Source organism: Phyllobates terribilis, unplaced genomic scaffold, assembly GCF_046119375.1.
Source record: "Phyllobates terribilis strain yellow unplaced genomic scaffold, ASM4611937v1 Scaffold_10__3_contigs__length_209671492, whole genome shotgun sequence".
In the NCBI taxonomy this organism is placed as follows: Eukaryota; Metazoa; Chordata; class Amphibia; order Anura; family Dendrobatidae; genus Phyllobates; species Phyllobates terribilis.
In genome coordinates, this window is record NW_027362770.1 from 168,575,082 (window position 1) to 168,597,668 (window position 22,587).

General features: G+C 46.3%; 1 protein-coding gene across 3 annotated transcripts in view; it reads left to right on the forward strand.

Annotated features, from left to right (window-relative positions):
• Nucleotides 1-22,587, forward strand: part of DENND5B (DENN domain containing 5B) — a 53,276-nt gene that overhangs the window by 24,914 nt on the left and 5,775 nt on the right. For all 3 annotated transcript variants that reach the window (XM_073650104.1, XM_073650105.1, XM_073650106.1), the window contains 14 exons: nucleotides 107-643; nucleotides 799-1,030; nucleotides 2,111-2,261; nucleotides 6,665-6,758; nucleotides 12,385-12,516; nucleotides 13,996-14,148; nucleotides 14,479-14,557; nucleotides 16,482-16,563; nucleotides 17,792-17,920; nucleotides 19,020-19,141; nucleotides 19,523-19,668; nucleotides 20,566-20,684; nucleotides 21,262-21,449; nucleotides 21,910-21,992. In XM_073650104.1, coding sequence (XP_073506205.1) covers nucleotides 107-643; nucleotides 799-1,030; nucleotides 2,111-2,261; nucleotides 6,665-6,758; nucleotides 12,385-12,516; nucleotides 13,996-14,148; nucleotides 14,479-14,557; nucleotides 16,482-16,563; nucleotides 17,792-17,920; nucleotides 19,020-19,141; nucleotides 19,523-19,668; nucleotides 20,566-20,684; nucleotides 21,262-21,449; nucleotides 21,910-21,992 — 2,247 coding nt within the window. The remainder of the gene's footprint in view (nucleotides 1-106; nucleotides 644-798; nucleotides 1,031-2,110; nucleotides 2,262-6,664; nucleotides 6,759-12,384; nucleotides 12,517-13,995; nucleotides 14,149-14,478; nucleotides 14,558-16,481; nucleotides 16,564-17,791; nucleotides 17,921-19,019; nucleotides 19,142-19,522; nucleotides 19,669-20,565; nucleotides 20,685-21,261; nucleotides 21,450-21,909; nucleotides 21,993-22,587) is intronic.

Consider the following 22,587-nt stretch of genomic DNA (forward strand, 5'->3'; position numbering starts at 1 on the left):
CAAGAATATTCTGTACAGTAGACTGCCTCTCCACATGACACAGACTTGTTTAAGTACCTCTCATTCTGGAATGTTTTGACCACAGTTTTTTATCTTCTGGTCGCAGGCTAACCTCTGCTTTGTGGATATCGATAACCACTTTATCGAGCTCCCGGAGGAATTCCCCCAGTTCCCAAACAAACTGGAATTTATCCAAGAAATCTCTGAAGTTCTTCTGAATTATGGGATACCCCCGGAGGGAAACTTACACTGCAGCGAGAGCGCCACCAAGCTGAAAAGCCTGATGCTGGACGACTTGGTGAACGACAAAAAGAACGGGAACTTTTCAGGTCACAACATCAACATGTACGAGCTGCTGAAGGGGAACGAGACCATGGCCCGGCTGGAGGCTCTCACCAAAAGGACGGGGATCAAAATGGACAAGATCAGCATCAGCGTTCCTCTGACGGACGCCGAGGACGGACACAAGTTCAAGTGCGCGGAGAGCGAGCTGAAGGACTACAAGCTCAACGTGCAGATCCGGGAGGTGTTTGCTAATCGCTTCACGCAGATGTTTGCCGACTACGAGGCCTTCGTTATACAAGCCGCACACGATATGGAGTCCTGGCTCACAAACCGCGAGCAGATGCAGAACTTCGATAAGGTAAAGATCATATTAGTGTTATCCTCCAGATAACTCGGAATCACTAAAGGATAAGTAATGTATGTACACTGTGACTCCACCAGCAGAATAGTGAGTGCAGCTCTGGGGTATGATACAGGCTGTAACTATCAGTGACTGCTTCTCCTCTTCTTCAGGCCTCTTTCCTCTCCGACCAGCCTGAGCCGTACCTCCCGTTCCTTTCCCGATTCATCGAGACGCAGATGTTCGCCACGTTCATCGATAATAAGATCATGTCTCTGTGGGAAGAGAAGGAACCTCTGCTCCGAGTGTTCGATTCCCGCATTGAGAAAACCCGGCTTTACAACGTCCGGGCACCAGCCATTCGGACCTCCACGTACCAGTCGTGTACCACCTTGAAAGAAGCCGGTAAGTCCTGTGGGCTCCATTGCATTTTTGTTGTTTTATGGGTGGAATTCTCCTTTAAGTGCTCCTTGCATTATTTCTCACGCCCCGTTGATCATCGAGATGTGCGGCCCTTCCCTCAGCAGATTGTGGACGCGTTGAGACATGGACTCGCAGTGAAGCCTTCGCCGGCCCGGAATCCTCTGTGCTGCGGAGGCTGCGCATAGTCGTCCTCACCATGTTTGTGCAGTAACTTGCCCATCGGCTGCGCGGATCGCTGTCAATCGCTCCGCCGGCAGCCATGCTCCCGCCTTTTTAACGCTAGACATAATGCTTACTTTTTAGGTTTCTTGATCCTCCAGCGATTAACGACTGTTCACATTGAAGCCCCAAAGCCACATGCATTGTGCACGGGAGGAAACCAGACGGATTGTAAATGTGATTTTATATATATTTTTACATGTACTAAATTCACATTTCTTTTCTTGCTTTTTCTTCCCACCTTCACTTTGTTGCAGGCTTTGCTCACTTATAACAACAAGTACATGCAATGTCCTCCTCCTACCGTCAGAAGTTGCGTAAAGGAAGGAGCTAAACAGAAAAGTCCCTAATTCATACATTAAAAATGTGAAAACCGTTTTTCGATATCTTAATTCTAGACTGAGATATGAGCGTTTTCAAGTTACAGGCCTAAAGCCTGAGTCTGCACCACTGAGACATTCTCATGACTGCATAGTCTTTTCTGCAGCATGTAGTGTTGAATACAATGTTATCAATATATACACATACGTTAGTTATTTGGATTCCATGAAAAAAACTACAGCGGACACGTCAGAAGAGGAAATATCTGGATGTCTCAGTAGTGCAGCCTCAGACTTTGGGCCTTAAACTTCAAACAATCATATCTCGGCCTAGAAGTAAGATATCGGAAAAATGGTTTTCATATTAATTTACAGTAAAAAGGGTTTTACGATCGATCTGTTTTAAGTACCAGTTCCCGAATATTGCAATGTATTGGCGGTGGAGTTATGTGCAAGCTCTGTTTGAGGGGTAGCGCAATTTTATATTATTCGACGCCCCTGACTGGTATATTCATTGTTCCAGCTGTGTCCATCGAGCAGCGTCTGACAAAGATGGATCACACGGCCATCCACCCTCACCTGCTGGACATGAAGATCGGGCAAGGGAAATACGAGCAGGGCTTCTTCCCCAAACTGCAGTCAGACGTTCTGCTGAACGGGCCGATCAGCAACAAGTAAGAGCCTGTCCTGTACAAAGCGAGAATGCCTGCAATGCTTTCATGTCCGGATTATCCTCCGAGTCCTGTTATGTAATCACCTGCAGCGGCCATTTATATAATACTACCCATTGCTACATGGAAAACTACTATAATACTGCCCCCTATGTACAAGAATATAACTACTATAGTACTGCTCCCTATGTACAAGAATATAACTACTATAATACTGCTCCTATGTACAAGAATATAACTACTATAATACTGCCCCCTATGTACAAGAATATAACTATAATACTGCCCCTATGTACAAGAATATAACTACTATAATACTGCACCCTATGTACAAGAATATAACTACTATAATACTGCACCCTATGTACAAGAATATAACTACTATAATACTGCACCCTATGTACAAGAATATAACTACTATAATACTGCCCCCTATGTACAAGAATATAACTACTATAATACTGCCCCCTATGTACAAGAATATAACTACTATAATACTGCCCCCTATGTACAAGAATATAGCTACTATAATACTGCTTCCTATATACAAGAATATAACTACTATAATACTGCCCCCTAAGTACAAGAATATAACTACTATAATAATACTGCCCCCTATGTACAAGAATATAACTACTATAATACTGCCCCTATGTACTAGAATATAACTACTATAATACTGCCTCCTATGTACAAGAATATAGCTACTATAATACTGCCCCCTATGTACAAGAATATAGCTACTATAATACTGCCCCCTATGTACAAGAATATAACTGCTACTAGATGGTGGCCCGATTCTAACGCATCGGGTATTCTAGAATATGTATGCGGCCGACCGGGCGCAATCAGCAGAGCGGTATTTACATTTGGCACCAAAATTGCTGATTGGTCGCGGCCGGCCACCGCGACCAATCAGCAGAGCGGGATTTAAATTTTGTGCCAATAATGCTGATTGGTCGCGTGCTGGCGGTCGCGACCAATCAGCAGAGCGGTGTTTAAATGTGGCGCCAAGATCACTGATTGGTCGCGCTCTCCGCACCCGACCAATCAGCGAATCGTATTGGTGAGGACCGGGGAGCGCCGCTGCCTGTGCAGCTACTTCTGCTGCGAGAAGCCGGGAGATCAGCGACTGCTCACAGCAGAAGTATCCCGACCCGCAGCGCCGCTCCCCGGTCCTCCCTTCACACCCTAGCCGCTGATGTCCCCACAGTATCCGCATGGTGTTACTAAGGTCCGGACATTTGTGTTAAAAATCGCTGATTGGTCGCGGGCAGCGCCAGCGACCAATCACCGATTTTGTCGCCACATTTAAATAGCGTCTGTGACCAATCAGCACAGTAGTGTTTAACTTTTGCGGCAAGATCAGTGATTGGTCGGGTCCGAAGACCACGACCAATCATCGAATCGTCTGGGTGAGGACCGGGGAGCGCCGCTGCCTGTGCGGATACTTCCGCAGCGAGAACCCGGGACATGAGCGGGCGTTCGCAGCAGAAGTATCCCGACCCGCAGCGCCGCTCCCCTGTCCTCCCTTCCGCATGGAGGTCAGCGACGCCGGCGGTCCTTTCGCTGCTACCGGCCGGGAGATGAGCGCCTCGCGCCGGTCATCTCCCGGCTGCATCTCCGTCCCGCAGATGGGTCCGGCGGTCGAGGTCCTTCTGCTGGTACCGGCCGGGAGATGAGCGCCTCGCGGCGCTCATCTCCCGGCTGCATCGCCGCTGAGCTCCGTCCCGCAGATGAGCTGCTAACGACCGCCATCTTTTTTCAGAAATCCCTCGTCGCTGATTGGCCGCTGCCGGACCAATGAGCGACGCGGGATTTCCAAGACAGGCAGGCAGACAAGACCAGACAGTAGACTAGATGGTGGCCCGATTCTAATGCATCGGGTATTCTAGAATAGGTATGCGGCCGACCGGGCGCTATCAGCAGAGCAGCGTTTAAATTTGCCGGCCATCTCGCTGATTGGTCGTGGTGGCCGGCTGCGACCAATCAATCAACAGAGCGTTGTTTAAATTTGGCGCCGAGCTCGCTGATTGGTCGCGGCTGGCGTCCGTGACCAATTAGCACAGCAGTGTTTAAATGTGGCGTCAAAATTGGTGATTGGTCGCGGCCGCTATTTAAATGTGGCGCCCAAATCAGTGACTGGTCGCTGGTCGCGCTCTCCGCACATAAGCGAATCGTATTGGTGGGGAGCGGATTCGTATTAGTGAGGATCGGGGAGCGCCGCTGCCTGTACCGCTACTTCCGCTGCGAGAAGCCGGGACATGAGCGACTGCTCGCAGCAGAAGTATCCCGACCCGCAGCGCCGCTCCCCGGTCCTCCCTTCACACCCTAACCGCTGATGTCCCCACAGTATCTGCATGGTGTTACAAAGGTCCGGACATTTGTGTTAAAAATCGCTGATTGGTCGCTGGCGGTGCCGTCGACCAATCACTGATTTGGGCGCCAAATTTAAATATCGGCCGCGACCAATCACCGATCTTGGCTCCACATTTAAACACCGCTGTGCTGATTGGTCGCGGCCGATATTTTAAATGTGGCGCCCAAATCGGTGATTGGTCGCGGACGCTGCCCGCGACCAATCATCGAATCGTCTTGGTGAGCACCGGGGAGCGCCGCTGCCTGTGCGGGTACTTCCGCTGCGAGAACCCGGGACATGAGTGGGCGCTCGCAGCAGAAGTATCCCGACCCGCAGCGGCGCTCCCCGGTCCTCTCTTCTGCATGGAGGTCAGCGACGCCGGCGGTTCTTCCGCTGCTACCGGCCGGGAGATGAGCGCCTCGCGCCGGTCATCTCCCGGCTGCATCTCCGTCCCGCAGATGGGTCTGGAGGTCGAGGTCCTTCTGCTGGTACCGGCCGGGAGATGAGCGCCTCGCGGCGCTCATCTCCCCGCTGCATCGCTGCTGAGCTCCGTCCCGCAGATGAGCCGCTAACGGCTGCCATCTTTTTTCAGAAATCCCGCGTCGCTGATTGGCCGCTGCCGGACCAATGAGCGACGCGGGATTTCCTAGACGGACGGACGGGATAAGACAATTATATATAGATATAGATAGATAGATAGATAATACTGCCACTATGTACAAGAATATAATTACTATAATACTGCCCCTATGTACAAGAATATAAATACTACTAGATGGTGGCCCAATTCTAACGCATCGGGTATTCTAGAACAGGGTTCCCCAACTCCAGTCCTCAAGGCCCACCAACAGGTCATGTTTTCAGGATTTCCTTAGTATTGCACAGGTGATCACCTGTGCAATACTAAGGAAATCCTGAAAACATGACCTGTTGGTGGGCCTTGAGGACTGGAGTTGGGGAACCCTGTTCTAGAATATGTATGCAGGCGACCAGGCGCAATCAGCAAAACGGTGTTTAAATTTGGCGGCAATATCGGTGATTGGTGGCGGCCGCGACCAATCAGCGAACCGTGTTAGTGAGGACTGGAGAGCGTGTTTAAATTTGGCGCCAATATCGCTGATTGGTCGCGGGCATCAACCGCGACCAATCAGCGTCGTATTAGTGAGGACTGGGGAGCAGCGCTGCTTGTGCTGCTACTTCTGCTGCGAGAAGCCGGGAGATGAGCTGCTACTCGCAGCAGAAGCATCCCGACCGGCGGCACCGGTCCTCCGTTCACACTTGCCCTCCGGAGATCAGCGGGCCAAGCTGCTGATCTCCCGACGTTAGCCGCATGGAGGTGAGCGGCGGCGCCCGTCGGGGTACTTGTGCTGCCAGCAGCGGGGCGATGAGCGCCTCGCGCCGCTCATCTCCCCGCTGCACCGCCGCTGACCTCCGTCCCGCAGATGAGCCGCTAACGGCCACCATCTTTTTCTGAAATCCTGCGTCGTTGATTGGCCACGGCCGGACCAATCGGCGACGCGGGATTTCCTGGACAACTACTATAATACTGCTCCCTATGTACAAGAATACAACTACTATAATACTGCTCCCTATGTACAAGAATATATCTACTATAATACTGCCCCCTATGCACAGGAATATATCTACTATAATACTGCCCCCTATGTACAAGAATATAACTACTATAATACTGCCCCTATGTACAGGAATATATCTACTATAATACTGCCCCCTATGTACAGGAATATATCTACTATAATACTGCTCCTATAAAATACAACACTTTGTAGATAAATTGAGTTTTCTGATAAAAGTGATGAGTTTACATGATCTTGAGGTATGCTGCACTTTGTATGTAAATGAGTTACAGCCTCATGAATATTAATGTTTGTTAGAAATTGATGCACTTTCAGTAATGAGCCCCAGGCTGCGATAGTGTATATCGGTGCTCGTATGCAGCTGTATGGCGGTGTGCGGTATTATTTCTGTCTAGCAGCACATTGTGGCTTAGCGCGGTCGCCTGTTATCCTCTGTCTTGTACCTACAGTCGGTGGGTCAGCCGGAACGCCACGGCGCAGCGGAGGAAGGACCGCCAGCGGCAGCATTCAGAGCACCTCGGATTAGACAACGACTTGAGGGAGGTACGTCGTCGCGGCGTGTGATGGCTAGCTCAATGCGTAACAGCAGATGGCAAATTACTCCGCTCTCATTTTATTTTACGACGCAATGGCTTTGCCCTCGCTAATTATTGGCGCACGTCGTGAATTAACCTCTTACCTTCAGCTTTCCTGCTCTGTAATCGGCTTCCCTCTAGTCCGCAGGTCACGTCTGGTATTGCAGCTAATAGGGCTGATCTGCGGTACCAGAGATTTAACTTATGGGTCAGAGCTGCGCAGCATCCCATAATATAAGTCCGGGTTGCTCCAGTCTATGTCTATAGGGCCTTGAAAAATTGAACAAATTACTTTTTAATCTGGCAATAAACAGCTATTACAAAATTATTAATTGTATTCCAAAAAAACCTTAATAAAAATTTAAATATTCTAGAATTCCTTTTAATCCGGCATCTGATAGTCTAGAAATGTATAAATGTTGTTAGTGAGGTGTTCTGTAAACCAACATTAGGATAGATCATCGGCAGGTGCCATGAATCTGACCCTCCCCCACCCATCCCCATCTATTATCTGATTAAAGGAGCCACAACGGCCTAGAACTGGAACAGCGCCGTACATTATGTTGTGGCCGTGAGTGGTACTGCGAGCTCAGTTCTAAACAAATGAAGGGAGATTGCAGTACCAGTCATGACCACTGCACAATGTTGTGAGCCACTCCTGGTGCCCCACGGCCTTTTCCATCAGCTGCTTATGGCAGATCCCTCACCGATCTGGCATTGATTACCTGTCCCAAGCCCCCTTTGAACAGTATATGGCACAAATCTTCCATTAGTCTGGCATCCGATAATCTGTAATCATGTTATATTTTTGTATTGAATGTCTGGCGCCCTTCTGGTCCCACTCATGCCGGATTAAAGGAATTTTCCTGTCCTTACATGAGCTCTGGTCACTGAGGTCAGGAGAGATGACTGTGACTGACGTCTCTTTGGCCGCCCCCCTCCTGGCGGAGGATCAGGCGGTGGGGCCCCCTTGTGTCTGGAGAGCCTGAGGTCACAGTCTGGCGCCGGCTCCTGATCACGGACAGCGAGTGAATGATTAATGCCGGTCTTCTGTTCCAATATTAATTCTGCTCACAGCATAACCGTCACGTCATCTAATTTAGGCCTGATCACTAATGAAATGTTCGCCCGGCACTGCGTTTAAATGTCTCTTAAAGGCACAGGTCACTTTTTTTCATATCGTACACTGTGCGTTCTCCACAACAGTCCCCTTGGCAGCTCTCAGGATGGCAGAGAAGGGATGGTATAAATCCTAAACCAATGTGATCTAATTCTACTTCCCTGCAGCCGCCACTAGAGGGAGCTCACTGCATACTAGTGTATCACTCACTGTAGCCTTATTATGCAGTGAGCTCCCTCTAGTGGTGGCTACAGGCAGAAATAATTTTAGCATTTATGTAGCAGGGAATTAAGGAAAAAAGAACCTCCGACTGCTGATCAATCTTCTCTGCCCCGTTTGAACTCTTTGATTGCTTCCATTTTAGTGATGGCTCGCTCACTCTGGGCTACGTGCCATGCATGAATGGCAGCCATTGTAGTAGACAGTGGGCATGCCTCATACTTGGAATAGTTTTCCAGATTCCTGTACGACCAGATAATCCGCCCTCTCAGCTGGTGACATTTCTTTCCTCTCGAACTTCACATTTCATGTTCACCTTCCTCTTGTCATCAGCTGGGCTATGTCATCACTGCGCAGATTTCCTGCCAACCTAATACGGAGACTAACTACATGAAATATAAAGTGCAACTCCCCTCTAAAAATAAACTACTGGTCTTCAAGTGGTCGTAAACATAGCCATCATTACAGCTTGTTACCACAAGTGGCTGCAATTCCCATTCTGACCAGTGTGGTGCTGTTTTCCCAAACACAGATAGTGTGCTTTACTGCATGCTGTAACCTTTCTCTCTCTCTGACTTTGGTGGGGTCACAATGGCTGGAAAAGTACCATTCAGACATATATTATCACATTTATTGTGGAAGAACTATACGGCGGTGTACATCTGTTTCCAGCGCTGTTCTCAGACACTCGACAGGCATGCCTGGAATATTAAAATAGTCAAATCCTATGCGATTGCCACAGGAGATCTGCGAGGAAATTGCTGTCTGAGACAGCGGGACGCTGCTGTAATAGTTTATTGAATCATATCTGTATGGAGGCAGACGTGTCTCACAACACCGGCAGACTATTAACACCTTGAGGAAAGAGTTTTGCCTCACTGAGCCACCTCATTCACAGCTGTAGGTTAAGGTTTAGGTCTGGTATCCACTTTTATCTCATAATTTGCCAGCTTTTAGGCACACCTAATCTTGGCCAAACACATACATTTTTGATCGACAGGAATGCGGATGATCGATCGATTCGATCAGACCGATCGTTTCAGACCTAACTAGCAGATCGAACGCCTCTTTGATCACTTTGGCGGCCACATTGTATAAAATGTAGTTTGTGATGAGACTCCCCATTCAAGACAAATTTCAGAGTTCTCTGTTTTCCTATTTTTTTGGGATGCCGTCAAGTAGAAGGTTTGCTGACAACTGACACGGCGTCAAATCCCAGGGTGCATCAGATATTTTTGATCAGTCCTAATATCTATAAATCTCCAGCCTTTCTCCCTTTTTAAAGGGAGACCTACTTTTGGTTTATTGATTTACGCAAGTCGTCTTATCTCTTGGAAGTAGGTAGTAAAGTGGCTGCAATTCCACTTTCAACCACATTGGTGCTGTTTTCCCAAATAAAACCAAAACTATTGCTTTACTGTATGCTGCAATCTCTTTACATCAGACTTAAATTAGTATTTAAATCATTGGGACCTCATCAAACTTCATCTATAGGTTATCAAATTTAATGAAGAACCCGTTTAGAAAAAGATATATATTTATCGCCAGGAAATAAGTCCTTAATTTCCAATCAGCGATGTGGAAAAGCTGAACATGAAGCTGGTAAATGGATGTAACCCCCTGCCATAGCAGGGCAAAAAAAAAGTTATTTTGGGTGGAGTTGCCCTTTAAGGTGAATTGTTTCGCGATGTCATCTCTTTGGTTGCTGCCATTGTTTGTTTTGAGCCTTTTTATGTTGCTATTCTGTATTTACTTTGTCTTCTTTTTTCCCTTTTTTGCTCCGGGTCATGTGCGTGCATGCCTGCCTGTGTTCTCTCTTACTTTGCTTTCTGTCCCTCCTCGCGGTGGGGGGTGGTCTCCTCATTAAGCAGTCAGAGGAGAACTTGCTCCGCCAGAACTCTATGGCATTCTGGGAGTGGGATCAGGGCTTCCCCGCTCCAGTACGGCCTCCCAAAAAATCCTTCTCAGAGTGCTGCCTGGTACGTCTGTCTTGTTTGCTCACGTTTGCACCTTTTACCGAGCGCTCACGATCCCCTCCCCACCCCACGGAGCTGCCTCGTAGATAGGCTTTGTAGTGTCGATCACTTTGAACCCCACCGCTTTTCATCCCATAAAATGCATCGTATACCCTCCCCCACGCTTTGATGCGCCTGTCGATCACAGCTGAGCTTTTGCCGCCATTGTGTGCGCAGTGTTTATTTTACTATCTCTCCTTTTATTGTCATTTTTGCCTTTCTTTATGTTCACACGCACAAAACTGTTCATTTAAAGTAGCATCCGTGCAAAAAAAATAGGACAGATTCAGCTAAATTTGGGATCTTCTGATCTGATTTTATAGATGGTTCATCAGTTTGTCGGTGCCCGATACCTCACTTAAGGTGGCTATACACATTTAGATGGAAGTCGGCCAAACCGCGGCTTTTTCTAATATTTATCAGGGTGACCTGACTCTACAAAATGCATTGAGAAAGTTGGATGGGGCATGTTGGATTTCAGCATGCCCAATCCTTTATTTCCAGAAGATAAGCCTCTGTCAGAGGTGATTTGGCAGCAGCTTTCTCTCCACTACTCATGGACCAAAAAGACCTGTGTACATGATAAATTATTTGCACTTTTAAAAAAAAAAAAAAAAAAACGCTAAAATTAGTTTTTGATTCAAATTCTTTTCCAACTGTTCTGCATTCCGATGCGTCTCCAAGGTAACCGGTTACAAATTTACCCTCCAATCCCATTCCCGTACCTGTCTCCTACCTTTTGCTAACATACATTTGCTAGTTAGCTTAGATGAAAGGGTCCTGACTACACAGGGTTTGTTTGTAGTCTGTAACCATGGAGACACATACGTCTAAATCAGTGCTGTAAACCGAGTAATTTTTTTCCCCCGGATTTTAAAGGGGTTTTCTGGAGAAAAAAAAAAAAAATAGACTACATATCTTTATGATTTGTGAGGGTCTCGCATAACTCCACTGCATATTTAATCTGATGAGTGCCAGTCTAAAAGTCATTCTAGAAAAATGTACTTGTGATTAGTTGGTATGATTTTTAACCCTTTTTCTGCCAAGGATTTGAAGGCCAATACTTTTTTTTTTCAATTGTCATTTCGGATGGGATTAAGAGCGAGGACGATGTCCCGGTAAATGCTGCTTTGTACTGTCCCTTTAAGAAAGGAAATAAAAGACACAGATGAATAAAGGCGCTTGATCCTTTTATTTTCATCCGCTTTCATTAGGAGACAATAGCGCTGCCTTCTGCTCTATTGTTCCTTAGTGAATGCCCGCCAAAAACCACCCTGCGTTCTTTTTTAGTCGCCTTCTTTTCCTATACAAATCAAGATATAGGACACCGGAGGTCAAAACTACAACTACATAGCACACCGGAGGTCAAAACTACAACTACATAGCACACCGGAGGTCAAAACTACAACTACATAGCACACCGGAGGTCAAAACTACAACTACATAGCACACCGGAGGTCAAAACTACAACTACATAGCACACCGGAGGTCAAAACTACAACTGCATAGCACACCGGAGGTCAAAACTACAACTGCATAGCACACCGGAGGTCAAAACTACAACTACATAGCACACCGGAGGTCAAAACTACAACTACATAGCACACCGGAGGTCAAAACTACAACTACATAGCACACCGGAGGTCAAAACTACAACTACATAGCACACCGGAGGTCAAAACTACAACTACATAGCACACCGGAGGTCAAAACTACAACTACATAGCACACCGGAGGTCAAAACTACAACTGCATAGCACACCGGAGGTCAAAACTACAACTGCATAGCACACCGGAGGTCAAAACTACAACTGCATAGCACACCGGAGGTCAAAACTACAACTGCATAGCACACCGGAGGTCAAAACTACAACTGCATAGCACACCGGAGGTCAAAACTACAACTGCATAGCACACCGGAGGTCAAAACTACAACTGCATAGCACACCGGAGGTCAAAACTACAACTGCATAGCACACCGGAGGTCAAAACTACAACTGCATAGCACACCGGAGGTCAAAACTACAACCTTGATCTAAATACCGCAATCTCTATGCAAAGGCGGTATTATAAGTCACAGACGGTCCAGCCATCAATAACTAGGTCTAAAATATAACCGCTATACAGATAACTAATGAAATAAATGACCGACCCCCTTAAATTTCGGATTCTGGAGAAAATAAACAATTTCCGATAAACGCTCTCATTACTCGTCGCTTTTCGTTTTCTACTAATTGCAGAAATATATGCAGGAGGCCCGGAGCTTGGGGAAAACCGTTCGACAGCCCAAATTGTCAGATCTGTCCCCGGCGGTGATCGCACAGACAAATTCAAAGTTTGTGGAAGGATTACTGAAGGAATGCCGAATGAAGGTGAGAGCCGCCGCTCGTGTTCCCCCTGTCGTTTGTGAAAAAAAAATAAATAAATTAGGTTAGTATGACTTTGGGAACAGAAATTGGAAGAGAAATTCTATGGCTCGCTCTCAGTGCTCTAATAATAACGCCTAGAGTGAGAGGGCGCTAAAGGTACTGAGAGAGCGAGCAGCATAGCTGAAGAAAGATTAAGAGTAAGGTACTGACTCCAGAGAGCGAGACTGTGAGCATGCTATAAATGCAGAAAGAGACCGCACTCCAGATGCATCGAGAGAGTGTGAGTGAGCAAGTCAGAGTGCTAGAAATGCAGAAAGAGAGCCAGTGATTGCAGAATAGATGTAGAAACAGTGAGTGAGTGCGTGCTTCAGATGTGTGGAGGGTAGCCTAGGCACTCGTGGGAGAGAGGGATTGAGCTCACGTGTTGTAGATGTGCACGGTGGGAGAGAGGGATTGAGCTCACGCTGTAGATGATCACGGTGGGAGAGGGATTGAGCTCACGTGTTGTAGATGCGCACGGTGGGAGAGAGGGATTGAGCTTGCGCATGCTTTAGATGCGTGCGGTGGGAGAGGGATTGAGCTCACGTGTTATAGATGCGCACGGTGGGAGAGGGATTGAGCTCACGCTGTAGATGATCACGGTGGGAGAGAGGGATTGAGCTCACGTTCTGTAGATGTGCACGGTGGGAGAGAGGGATTGAGCTCACGTGCTGTAGATGCGCACGGTGGGAGAGGGGGATTGAGAGCGTGCATGCTGTAGATGCGCACGGTGGGAGAGGGGGATTGAGAGCGTGCATGCTGTAGATGCGCACGGTGGGAGAGGGGGATTGAGAGCGTGCATGCTGTAGATGCGCACGGTGGGAGAGGGGGATTGAGAGCGTGCATGCTGTAGATAAGCATGGTGGGAGATGGATTGAGCACATGCCCTGTAGATGCGCACAGTGAGCGAGAGGGACTGAGCACTCGCTCTGTAGGTGCGCGGTGGGGGATGAGGCACTCGATAAATTAAAGAGAGAGCAATATAAAAGCGATTATCACTACGGATGCAGAGAAAGCGTGGCATTAGTTTAGTGTTTAAAAAATGTCCTAAATGTATCTTACAGCTTGAGATACCTTGATAACCAGACCTCATCTGATCTACTTCTCTGCTGTCTCTTTTTCAAGCCGTAATAAATCTGCCCCGATACGTCCTGTAAAGCATTTACATTAATCATTTGTACAAACGACTGCCTTTAAATTAAAAAAACGGCGTCCGTCTGACTTCGGAGGGGCAGGAGGGAGGTAATGTGATGAATCTGGCACTTAAAGCCAGACTAATTAACAGTGATGCAAACTAAATGGCTGTCAGGCTGGTTCCAGGCTAGAGAGTAATCACCGGCTCAGCGTACACTGGGGGTCTGGTGGGCCTGACGAGGATAAGCATGGGGGGGGGGATATAACTTTTGCATGAGCCGATGCTGATGCTCTCTTCTATTTGATCAGACAAAGCGCATGCTGGTAGAGAAGATGGGGCACGAAGCCGTGGAGCTCGGACACGCAGACGCCAATATAACCGGATTAGAGGAGAACACGCTGATCGCCAGCCTGTGCGACCTCCTGGAGAGAATCTGGAGTCACGGCCTACAGGTCAAACAGGTAATCTAGAGGCCGCCGCGTGTGTGACCCTCCCCACCAAACTGCTTCATAGAGGGGAGAGTGGTGCCTATCTGCCCGCATGTTACACCACGTGTAAGGGTGATTAGTGCAGATTTACACTAATCCTTATATAACTCGCCCCATTCTGACTGATCGTACCCTTGCTGTACTTTTTTAGCGGGACTGTCTTCAGTGAGCTCCCTCTAGTGGCCACTGGAGGCAGTCCAAATTTTTTCACGCGTCAGTGTTCGCATAGCAGGAAATCGGAGTTTCCCTTTAAGGCGATATATAAAATGATTTTGCTTTTATACATTTTTGTTATTGTTTCAGGGGAAATCTGCTTTATGGTCTCATTTGCTCCAGTATCAGGAAAGGGAGGAGCGGCATGAGCATAATCTTGAATCGCCAAGTAAGTCTCCATTGAATCCAATAGGAAGTCTGTCACTATTGGCGCCATTACCCTGCCCACAGGAGCCGCCACATGCCATTGTTTTACAGGTCGCCCTTTTTTACACCTGTATACAATTAGTATTGTAATTATGAATGAATACATAAAATATATATAATTTTTTATATAGAGAATATATGTGCGTATGTATACAGTTGAAACCAGAAGTTTCCATACACTATATAAAAAGACACATATGCATGTTTTTCTCCATATCTGACATGAAATCAGAATAAACCTTTCCAGTTTTAGGTCAATTAGGATTACTATAATTTTTAATATTTGCCAAATGCCAGAATAATGAGAGAGAGAGAATGTTTTAAGGCATTTTTATTACTTACTGCAAAGTCAACAGTTTACATACAATAAGATTACTATGCCTTTAAACAATTCTGGACGGCCCATATGATGATGTCATGTGTTTGGAAGCTTGATTTGGCAACATATGAGTTAATTAAAGACACACCTGTGGATGAATTTTAATGCACACCTGAAACACGCTGCTTCTTTGTGTAGCATCATGGGAAAGTCTAAAGAAATCAGCCAAGATATAAGGAAGAGAATTGTGGACTTGCGCAAGTCTGGCTCATCCTTGGGTACAATTTCAAGATACCTGAAGGTGCCTCGTTCATCTGTACAATTATACGCAAGTACAAACAAGATGGGAATGTACTGCCATCATACCGCTCAGGAAGGAGACGGGTTCTGTGTCCTAGAGATGAACGTGCTTTGCTCCGACATGTGCATATCAACCCAAGGACTAAAGCAAAAGACCTTGTGAAGATGATGGTGGAAGCTGGTAAGATTGTGTGAATATCCACAGTAAAACGAGTACTGTATCAACATGGGCTGAAAGGCCACTCTGCCAGGAAGAAGCCATTACTCCAAAAGAAACATAAAAAAGCCAGATTAATGTTTGCAAATGCACACAGGAACAAAGACCTTAATTTTTGGAGACATGTCCTGTGGTCTGATGAAACTAAAATTGAACTTTTTGGGCATAATGACCATCGTTACGTTTGGAAGAAAAAGGGACAAGCTTGGAAGCCTAAAAACACCATCCCAACTGTGAAACACGGGGGTGACAGCATCATGTTGTGGGGTTGTTTTGCTGCAGTAGCGACTTGTGCACTTCACAAAATAGATGGCATCATGAGAAAAGAAGATTATGTGGCAATACTGAAGCAACATCTCAAGACATCAGCCAGGAAGTTAAAGCTTGGGCGGTAATGGGTCTTCCAAATGGACAATGACCCGAAGCATACTGCCAAAATGGTAACAAAGTGGCTTAAGGATAACAAAGTCAATTTTTTGAAGTGGCCATCACAAAGCCCTGATCTCAATCCTATTGAAAATTTATGGGCAAAGCTGAAAAGGCTGCGAGCAAGGTGACCTACAAACCTGGATCAGTTACACCAGTTTTGTCAGGAGGAATCGGCCCAAATTCCAACAAACTATTGTGAGAAGCTTGTGGAAGGAGATCCCAAACGTGTGACCCAAGTCATTCAGTTTAAGGGCAATGGGACCAAATACTAATGAAATGTATGGAAACTTTAGGCTTTGCAGTAAGTAATAAAAATGTCTTAAAACATTCTCTCTGTCATTAATCTGGCATTTGGCAAATATTAAAAATTATAGTAATCCTAATTGACCTAAAACGGGAAAGGTTTATTCTGATTTCATGTCATATATTGGGGGAAAAACATGAATGTGTGTCATTATATAGTGTATGGAAACTTCTGGTTTCAAGTGTGTATGTGTGTGTGTACATACGTACGTACATACATACGTACATTTTTTTTCTGTACTCACATTTTTGTAATGTAGATGTTCTACATAAGATTTATCTCAATGTTTTTATCTATTTTTTCGTCTACATTTACAGTTGGGCTGGGCCCCGAACGGAGAAAATCTGACACTAGTGTTCCCATGCCGTCCTTGCGTGTGTCACTTATTCAGGACATGAGGTACGTGGGTACGCCGGGTACGTGAGTGTGTATTGCTAGAACTGTAGACAGCCACCATCCAATATTTTTGGCAATATATTAACTTTTCCTGATAACGGTTGAAGTTCAAATCTACTGATACAGAGCGCCGAATCAACTTTAGAAAGGTGGAAGTAAATGATAACATTCTGACTGCTGGAAGCCACCACTAGAGGGAGCTCACTGCAAACTATCTAGGTATTGAGCTCCCTCTAGTGGTGATCGAGGCAGCCAGTTGATCAAGATCATAAGTGAGCTTAGATGATAGTTCGGGAGATCACAGGAGCCAATAATGATGACGTAAAAAAAAAAAAATAGGCGTTCATAACCTGTAATGGATAAAATATTAGCTGCTTCAGTCACCACCAGGGGGAGCTCTCACTGAGAACTCATTCATTTATACATCTGCCAATGAACACTGATTCGTTTCCAGACTCCCCCTAGTGGTTACCAGAATAACCACAGTAGAGGCTAAGTTGAGTCTGTAGTGCGCCCTCCTACCTCTGTTCTTATCATTCTATGAATAATTTACTTTCCCACTCTTTCAGACATCAAATATTTATAGTGTTGCCATTGCGCATTGATCACAAAGCTGACAAGTCAGGGGGATTTATAGGATTTTTCATTCTTTTTTTTTTTTTTTTTTTTTGTTTCTATAGCCTGCAGCATATTTTTTTTAAAGGGGAATACGCACTTTTGAAAAAGAGAACTGTCCCATATCTGACATTTACTGCAAGGCAGCAGAGTTCTTGACTACATAAGATAAGAAATGTAATACTCCAAAGCTCTTTGGCTGAGATTCCTCCACACCGGCATTGTTCACACACACACACGCCTCTTTATGAAAACGCCAAGAGCAGCTAATATTATTGCTACTTTTCCAAGCGTTTGGTAAAAACACTTGGATGAATTGAGGCCTTTTATGTTTTTAGGAAAGATCATGATTAAATAGACATTCACTTTTCTGATACAAAGGGAAAAAAACAAAGTGTCCAAACAAAGATAAAATTCTGTCTACCTGCAGCGACCACTAGATGGAGCTCTCTGTAGACATTTTTGCAGAAATTCCATTAAAGTCCATTATTAAGCAATATCAACATAGCTCCCTCTAGTGGAGATGAGGAGGGCTGCTGACTAAATAAAAATGCATCCATCTGTATTAACTTCTGATCTAATTTATATATATATATAATTTTTTTTTTAACTCTAGACATATCCAGAACTTGAGTGTTATAAAAACTGATGTGGGCAGAGCGCGGGGCTGGATACGACTTTCCTTGGAGAAGAAATTACTGTCCCAGCATCTCAAGCAGCTTCTCACCAACCAGATGCTCACCAAGTGAGTGTGACTGCCCCGAATGTGCCAAGTTGTAGGTGGGAACTTACTGCCTGCCTGGACCCGTGTCACATGGTTCTAGCCGCGCTGCCTGCCTGGGCCCGTGTCACATGGTTCTAGCCGCTCTGCCTGGGCCCGTGTCGCATGGTTCTAGCCGCTCTGCCTGCCTGGACCCGTGTCGCATGGTTCTAGCCGCGCTGCCTGCCTGGGCCTCATGTCGCATGGTTCTAGCCGCGCTGCCTGCCTGGGCCTCGTGTCGCATGGTTCTAGCCGCGCCGCCTGCCTGGGCCCGTGTTGCATGGTTCTAGCCGCACCGCCTGCCTGGGCCTCGTGTCGCATGGTTCTAGCCGCGCTGCCTGCCTGGGCCTCGTGTCGCATGGTTCTAGCCGCGCCGCCTGCCTGGGCCTCGTGTCGCATGGTTCTAGCCGCGCCGCCTGCCTGGGCCTCGTGTCGCATGGTTCTAGCCGCACCGCCTGCCTGGGCCTCGTGTCGCATGGTTCTAGCCGCACCGCCTGCCTGGGCCTCGTGTCGCATGGTTCTAGCCGCACCGCCTGCCTGGGCCTCGTGTCGCATGGTTCTAGCCGCGCTGCCTGCCTGGGCCCGTGTTGCATGGTTCTAGCCGCGCTGCCTGCCTGGGCCCGTGTTGCATGGTTCTAGCCGCACTGCCTGCCTGGGCCCGTGTTGCATGGTTCTAGCCGCGCTGCCTACCTGGGCCCGTGTTGCATGGTTCTAGCCGCGCTGCCTGCCTGGGCCCGTGTCGCATGGTTCTAGCCACTCTGCCTGCCTGGGCCTCGTGTCGCATGGTTCTAGCCGCGCTGCCTGCCTGGGCCCGTGTCGCATGGTTCTAGCCGCGCTGCCTGCCTGGGCCCATGTCGCATGGTTCTAGCCGCGCTGCCTGCCTGAGCCCGTGTCACATGGTTCTAGCCGCGCTGCCTGCCTGGGCCGATGCTGATGGATATCAGGCCGGCAGGAGGTCTTATGCTTCTACATGTCATTGTTTTCTGGTCTGCAGCTGGTTGTACAGTTTTGGGGGCACTGATTCGCCTCTAGATCACGGCAGGACAGATGGTCCTAGATGCGCTGATTGCTGTTTTTCTTGCAGGAAGTTGTACAAGCGCTACGCCTTCCTACGCTGCGAGGAGGAGAAGGAGCAGTTTCTCTACCATCTCCTCTCATTGAACGCTGTGGACTACTTCTGCTTCACCAGCGTTTTCACCACCATCCGTAAGTGACGTTGGGTTTCCCTATTCTCAGTTTCACTTATCTGAACAATAAAAAGAACACTGGACACAAATCTGACCTGTCATGCATCACTTCTTCATTCCCTCCACTAGCTATAATGTAGTTTATCAGTTTGGAGTTTCCCTTTAAAATTCACCATTAAAGTCCTTGTTTTCCCGGCCGTTGTCCTCCGATAACCCCTCAGTTCTCATATCTTGGGCTCATTAGGCCGGTAGTGACTTGATGAAAGGCTTTATTGTGTAATCTCACTGCTCTAGACCCAATTTATGTGTCAGGACTCTGTATAAAAAGTGGGTCAGAGCGAAGTCGGAGTTCTTCATGTCAGATAATGATTTTTTTTTTTAAAACTTTTTCTGTCCCCAGTGATTCCATACCGAGCGCTGATTATCCCCATCAAGAAGCTGAGCAATGCCATCACCACGTCCAATCCATGGGTGTGCGTCTCCGGAGAGCTGGGGGACACCGGAGTCATGCAGATCCCCAAGAATCTGCTGGAGATGACATTTGAGGTTCGTCGCCATCGGAAAGGTCCCGTGTCCCTGTCAGTAGTCGTCACGTTACGGCTCGAGGGCTCCGCGGTGACATTTGGCTGCAGTTTTGTTGGTTTTTTTTCTTTGCAGGTTGTCTAATATTCCTTTCCTAATTCATCATTTTAAGATGAGGCAAAAATCCACCTTGAATACGACCTTTACCTTTAATCGTGTTGTGATACATCTCTATCTCTATCTAGATAGATATATCTGTATATAGATAGATAGATAATAGATAGATGATAGATAATAGATAGATAGATTTATCTAGATCTGTTTTTAGTTTTCTTTTTACTATTTCCAGCATAGAAACTATCAAAAAGATGCTGTTGACGGACTTTATTTATATATATATATATATATAATTTTTTTTTTATTTTTTATTTACCTGTATAATCTCTTTGCTCCAAAATATCTGTACCACCTTGAATTTTGAGTTATGGTACATTTTAATTTTTCCTCTTCTTTTTTTTTTTTTTTTTCTATTACTTTTTGCAACACAGAAACCATCAGCAAACTGCTGTTGGCAGAATTATTTTTTTTTCTTTTAGACCTATGTAATTTTTTTTGCTTATGAACGTCTTAAAGTGAGACTCCACCTTGAATATTACCAGTGTTGTGATATATCTTTATTTTTCCTTTCGATTTTTTTTTGCGATGTAGAGACCATTATCACACTGCTGTTGACGGACCTTCTAATTCAAGATATTTTTTTTTTTACATACAGAGATAAATTCTCACGCTTCCTGTTAGCATTTTGGTTTCATCCGTTTTTTTGTATTGCGCTGTCCCATATCCCTGATGATGATTTATAAAGGGGTTTATTATATTGTTCTGATGTTTTATTTCTTTCCATATCGCTGCTTTTTTCATCAGTGTCAGAATCTGGGCAAACTCACTACAGCCCAGCTGGGGCACGACAACTCAGGACTTCTGGCCAAATGGCTGGTCGACTGCGTCATGGTCAGGAACGAAATAACCGGGCACACGTACAAGTAAGCCATTTGTGGAATTGGATTTATTTTTTTGCTTTATTATGTAGTTATAAAATTCTATAAGACTGAATAAATGTTTTTTAATCGATGAGATCACGTCTTCCAAGCTGTTGATGTCGTCCCCATGCTCGGACGGTTTCATTATGATGGCCCTTAAAGCACTTCTATGAGATTTTATTGCTGCTTTTCTCAGCCCTTTGGGAAGGTCAGCTTGATGTTCTGCCCGTTTCGTACCCTGTAAAGCAACAAAACAAGATGTCTTTCCTCGCAGAGGATCACTGGGCTATTTGGGGTTTTGCATAGGAGAAGCAGGATACAGGCCCTGCAGGACTGGTAAGGGCACGTTACTCTGCCTGCACTGGTGGCAAAGTTGCAAAAAAGTGAGAATCATGAAAGTTCCCTCATTCATGGATTTGATCTTACCCATCAGTAAAAATGTTGTAAGGTTGTTCTGCAGAGAGGGCAGTAATGTATTACATTTAGGAAGATGAAGTGTTTTCTTCAGGCAAAAGGTGGAGCGGGGAATACTCGAAATGCATTGCTTGAATTTAGGAGACATTTTACCTGTTTGTTCTAGATTCCCGTGTGGACGTTGGTTGGGAAAAGGAGTTGACGATGGAAGCCTGGAGAGGGTCCTAATCGGAGAGCTCATAACACCGGTATCTGAAGATGATCTTGGGAAACAAAGTCGGACCCCACCGCTGCAGAAATCCCCCACCGTAGCCCGCAGGCTGAGCATTACCTCCCTGACGGGGAAGAATTCCAGTAAGTCTGGCGTCGGATATCAACATTTAAGGGGCTTTTTTAACCAACACTCAAAGATTGCATCTATCCACTGGGTAGGTGATAACTTTCTGATTGGTGGGGGTCCAACAGCAGGGACCGCCATGGGGCCTCTGACGTGCCCTGTTGAATGAAGGCTGAGTATTACCTCCCTGACGGGGAAGAATTCCAGTAAGTACATATCAGCTGGTGCCAGATATCAGCATTTAAGGGATTTTTTTTTTTTTAACTGACATTCAAAGATGGCACCTATCCACTAAGCAGGTGTTAATTTCTGATTGGTGGGGTTTTGATAACAGGGACCGCAATGGGACCTCTGATGTGCCCTGTTGAATGAAGCCGGTAGGTAGGAGAAAAGAGCGCTGTACTCTATCTCTGTCCTATATAGGGTGCTCTGGATCGGCCTTGGCATATACATATGGACTTTTGTGTTTTTTTACAGAACCGAATGCCGGACAGATCCAGGAAGGAATCGGAGAAGCGGTGAATAACATCGTAAAACATTTTCACAAGCCGGAAAAAGAGGTAAAAAAACCCCCTCTCCATATTTTATTCTGATGTATATTCTGCATCGATATCAAGCCAGAGAGGCGACGCCGTCTGCAGCAATTCCCCGGTCACAGAACCGCAGCTTTCTCTCTCACTGACCTGAAAATGCCATCTTACTTTAGGAGGATTAACCTACTTTCCGTGATCCTGTATAGCCGTAACGCTACATGTTCTTAATCGTCCCTCAGTCTGCAGGGGCTGATATCAAGGAGCCATAGACCGTACTCCACCGCGCAGCCTATGAAGGGTATATAGACGTTAATTTAGGAACTCTTAAAGGGGGACACCTAATTTTTTGAACGGTACATACTTCGAGTAGACAGTTCTCAAAAGCGGCTTATGCTGCAGTCTTAAGTTTGGGAAAAGTTTAAAACACATTGTGGCATTTCAGGCCCATACCTCTTTACAGATAAGGCACTACCCCTTTTTCGCTAGTCCCCACCCCTTTGTCACACAAATATAGAATATCAGATTTTGATGCTATCGGCTCAGGAAATCTCCCCAACCTGTGGCTCTGAAGCTATTGGAAATCTATAAATTCCAGCATGTTAGTCCTGTGTATAGAGGAGGG